Source organism: Eucalyptus grandis, chromosome 5, assembly GCF_016545825.1.
Source record: "Eucalyptus grandis isolate ANBG69807.140 chromosome 5, ASM1654582v1, whole genome shotgun sequence".
In the NCBI taxonomy this organism is placed as follows: Eukaryota; Viridiplantae; Streptophyta; class Magnoliopsida; order Myrtales; family Myrtaceae; genus Eucalyptus; species Eucalyptus grandis.
Window position 1 is genome coordinate 13,118,544 of NC_052616.1, and position 4,615 is coordinate 13,123,158.

General features: G+C 44.5%; 1 protein-coding gene across 1 annotated transcript; it reads left to right on the forward strand.

Moving 5' to 3' along the window:
• Positions 1 to 2,968, forward strand: LOC104444266 (disease resistance protein RPM1). Its single transcript, XM_039313339.1, has one exon. It carries the CDS (start codon positions 1 to 3, stop codon positions 2,680 to 2,682), a length of 2,682 nt encoding a protein of 893 aa, XP_039169273.1. The 3' UTR covers positions 2,683 to 2,968.
• The last annotated feature ends 1,647 nt before the right edge of the window (positions 2,969 to 4,615 follow it).

The window sequence follows — 4,615 nt, forward strand, 5'->3', positions numbered from 1 at the left end:
ATGGCAGAGAGCGCCGTGACTCACCTACTCGACAAGCTCGCACAATTCTTTGAGAATGAGGTGTGGTTCCTGACAGGCGCTCGAGAAGAAGCCCTCTCAGTGAGAGGAGAATTGGAGCGAATCCGAGCCTTCCTCAGGGTCGCAGATTCCCTTGAGGAAAGCGACATGGAAGTCCAAGTGTGGGTGAAGCAGTTGATAAACATAGCCTACGACATGGAAGACGCGCTCGACGAGTTCTCGCTGGTCCTGAGACATGATCACGGAGTAGGATTCACTGGCCTTATCAATAGGATGTCCTGCTGCATCAAGAACCTGAAGGCCCGATACCGTGTCACGTCAGAGATACAGAGCATCCACTCCAGAGTAAAGGGCATATGCGATGGGCACCGGAGGCTGCGCCACAAATTCAGGTGGGCTCAACAAGATCCGAGCTCGACCAGCACGGACAACACATGGATGGACAACCGAGGCAATGCCCTCCTACTGGATAAAACTGGCCTTGTGGGCATCGAGCAGCCGAAGAACGAGCTGATCGGACAGTTACTTGACGGGGTTCACAGGCGGGAGGTCATCTCCGTCCTTGGAATGGGAGGGCTGGGCAAAACCACTCTGGTGAAACAAGTCTTTGAAGACCCCTCCGTGAAGAAGCATTTTGCAGTGTACGCTTGGATCACTCTCTCTCGGCCCTCAGAGATCGAAGAGCTCCTCAAAGACATGCTTGATCAGATCGTAAGGGTGATGAGGAAACCAGTCCCTCCAGGAGCCAACGCTATGAATAGCGATTGGTTGAAGATGATCATCAATGACCAGCTTCAGAGAAGGAGGTACCTGATTGTCCTCGATGATGCATGGTACAGAGACAAATGGGATGCAGTCATGCATGCCTTGCCCAACAACGATCATGGAAGCCGGGTTATCATCACAACTCGGAATGCCGATCTGGCATCCACCTCCTGCAAGGAGTTCAATGGCCTGGTAAAAAATATGGAGCCACTCAATCCAGAACAGTCGTGGAAGCTTTTCTGTCAGAGGACATTTCAGAAGAACTCTTGCCCTTCCCACCTGGAGGAGATATGTGAGTACATTTTGGGAAAGTGTGACGGACTGCCGTTCGCAATCATGGCCATCAGTGGTGTTCTGGCCGCGAAAGACAAACAGAGGATCGATGAATGGGATGCTTTACGATGCAACCTTCGTGCCGAGATTGATGGCAACAACAGGCTCAAGAACTTAAAGAGAGTGCTTTCCCTCAGTTTTAGCGATTTGCCGTACTACCTGAAGTCCTGTTTCTTGCACTTGAGTGTATTTCCCGAAGGTCACCTCATCGAGCGCAGAAGACTGACCCGGCTCTGGGTAGCGGAAGGGTTTGTCGAGAGAAGAGAAGGCAAGACGCTTGATGAAGTTGCGAAGGAATACTTCAGCGAGCTCCTGAACAGAAGCCTAGTGCAAGTGGCCGAAACGACAACCGACAGAAGGGTCAGGTTGTGCCGCATCCATGATTTCCAGAGGGAAATAATAACTTCAAAATCGAGTGATCAAAGCTTTGCAACGATCACCAAAGAGCAGACCGACATGTGGCCAAATAAAGTTCGTCGCCTTTCATTGCACAACAGCCTGCAAGCTGCACAGCAAAATAGGTCACTTTCTCGTCTCCGCTCTCTATACATGTTCGGTGTAGACAGGGGATTCATTGACTTCGTCCTGGGATGTGACATTAAACTGCTTAATGTCTTAGACATGCAAGCCACACCTTTGTCAAGGTTCCCAGTTCAAGTTGTTGACTGCTACTACCTAAGATATTTAAACTTGAGGCACACCGAAGTTAAAACAATTCCTACTTCGATAGGGAGGCTTCAGAACCTAGAGACACTAGATCTTAAGTACACAAACGTAACGCGATTGCCTGTCGAAATCTTCAAGCTGCAAAAACTCCAGCATCTCTTGGTGTATCGATATGCGAACATATCGTATTTGTGCTACAAGTATGGCTTCAAGGCACTCACGGAGATCGGGGCTCTACAGTCCCTTCAAAAGTTGTGCTACATAGAGGCGAATGACGAAAGGAATGACATCCTCATGAGAGAGCTCGGGAAGCTGACGCAGTTAAGCAGGTTGGGCATTCTGAAGTTGAGGAAAGAGGATGGAAGGGCTTTGTGCTCATCGATAGAGAAATTAACCAACCTCTGTGCACTATCCGTGGCTTCAGTCGAGGATGACGAGATATTGGATCTGCAACACCTTACATCTCCACCTCAATTACTACAGAGGATCTACTTGAGAGGGCGTCTTAAGATGATACCAAACTGGTTAGCCACTCTCGATAGTCTTGTCAAGTTGCTTTTACGAATGAGTAGGCTGAAGGATGACCCACTTGCATTACTGCAAAGTCTGCCTAACCTCATTCATCTCGAGCTGCTCCAGGTCTTCGAAGGGAAGACCTTATGCTTCAAATCCAAAGGTTTTAGGAAGCTGAGAATTCTCGGTCTCGACAACTTTGACGGACTCAGATCCGTGGAAGTGGAGGAAGGAGCGATGCCCTGCCTTGAAAAATTGATCATTCAGCGCTGCAAGCTACTGGAGAAGCTGCCATCAGGCATTGAGTATCTGACCAAGCTCAGAGTACTTGAGTTCTTCGACATGCCTGATCAGTTGGTCAAAGAAGTTTATGCGACACGAGCATGACGAAGACTATCAGAAGATCGCACACATTCCAGAAGTCTACTATGGATATTGGAGAGATGGAGGCTGGGACGTCCAATTCATAGATAGATTCTTGTCCGTGGGCGAAACCTCTTCTGGCCAAGGCACTAGCATGAGTAGCAATGCGTTCCCTCCATGCTGGAAGTAACGGATTGAGCCTTTTGGCCTGATATGAGAATAGTATGCGCTTAATGTTTGCCATGTTCATTTGAAAGAGAGTCTAACTACTAGTATAACAAATGTTGACCATATAATGCACGTGTAAGAAATGTAAACACTAGTGCAAGGTAATTTTCTATCACATCGCGAAACTACATGGATGGGGTGACATGGTCATTCTTCTATCGGAAAGATGCAGCCTCAAAAGTCCACTTCAAAAAGCCCCAATTGATAGTGCTCTCGCTCTACTAGCTACTAATCAAAGAACTTGAATAGATTTGAAAAGAGGGGTGAGTAATCAAAGCTCAATGAGTGGTATGTATCTCTTCTAATCAGATCATGTAGCTACTATGCCTATATACAAGGCAAATACTAGAAATTCATAATCTAAACTCAAGTAATAAAATACATATCAAATCAAATATAAGTTGTTTACTTTTAACAAAGTTTCGTATAAATCAGAAATACATATTTAAATCCGCATCACAATACAAATATCAATAGTCAAGTCCATTGGTTAATTTAATTAAAACATCAATGATCCATTCCATTGTCTAAACTTGTATCACATCATATCTCAAGGCCCTAGAAGTAGCTCCCACAAGACTCATGTCATCATATAACACTTAGCCCTTAAGTAGTACAAGGACCTAGATAAGGCCATAGAAGTGGCTCTCATGAAATTATTTTATCATGTAGCCCTTAGCCCTTGACTATAATGTTCTAGAGGTGACTCTCACGAAGTTACATTATCGTGTAGCACTTAATCCCCGTCTAATACATATCAATGATACAAGGCTCTAGAGGTGGCTCCCACGAAGTTATGTTATCATGTAACACTTAGTCCTTTATCAGTCCATGTCACAATTGGCTTCACAAACCAAAACAAAACTTTTACCAATCAAATTTTCTCCACAAAACCAATTCAGAATCCGTATTGTTAATCGGTTTCACATACTGAATTGAATCACATTTCATAAACCATACTCAATGTGACATTCGGATTTTTGCTCAATGATCTTCCTAATTGATTCCGTCCAACGGGTAGATTGGAGGAATTCCTTTGGTAAGTGCCAACGGGTATGATGGCATGAAGGAGTATATAAGGAAGACATTTCAGTTGTTCGAGAAGATGCACGATAGAAGAATTCCAAAGTCTGAAGCTCCTTGTTCTTAGTCAATTCATTTGTTGAGCAAAATCTTGTAAACAAAAGAGAGTCTATATTCGTGAGAAACCTTGAGGAAGTGTGGTAGAACATCTACACTTTGTGGAATCAAGGAAAAGCTGTGTTGTAACTTCTCTTTTGTTCATAGTGAAATCCAGTAGGTGGGGTGTCGGTGCGATGAAGAGTGGACGTAGGCTTGGAATAAGCCGAACCACTATAAATCTTGTGCTCAATTTTCTCTTCCCTAACCTTTACTTTACTTTGATCGTATTTTCATTTCTATCGTTTGCCTAGAATCGCTTCCGTATCTCGAGAAATTGTTTGTGTACCTATTCACCCCCCTCTAGGTGCTTATACTAGCTATCTCAATTGGTATCGAGCTTGTATACTCACTTTGTTTGAAGTGTTTTACTTGAGTTAAAGATCCATGGCTAGTATGTTGGCTCCGTGGCTGGTAGAAGGGCAAAGCAATACCAGACCACCTTACTTTGATGGAAATGATTACAACATATGGAAAAACAAGATGGAAGCGTTCCTAAGATCAAATGATCATCTGGAATGGGACGTTATAGAAAAAGGAATCATTCCTA

Coding starts and splice junctions, on each gene's coding strand:
- LOC104444266 (XM_039313339.1), top strand. CDS start 1: ATGGCAGAGAGCGCCGTGACTCACCTACTCGACAAGCTCGCACAATTC.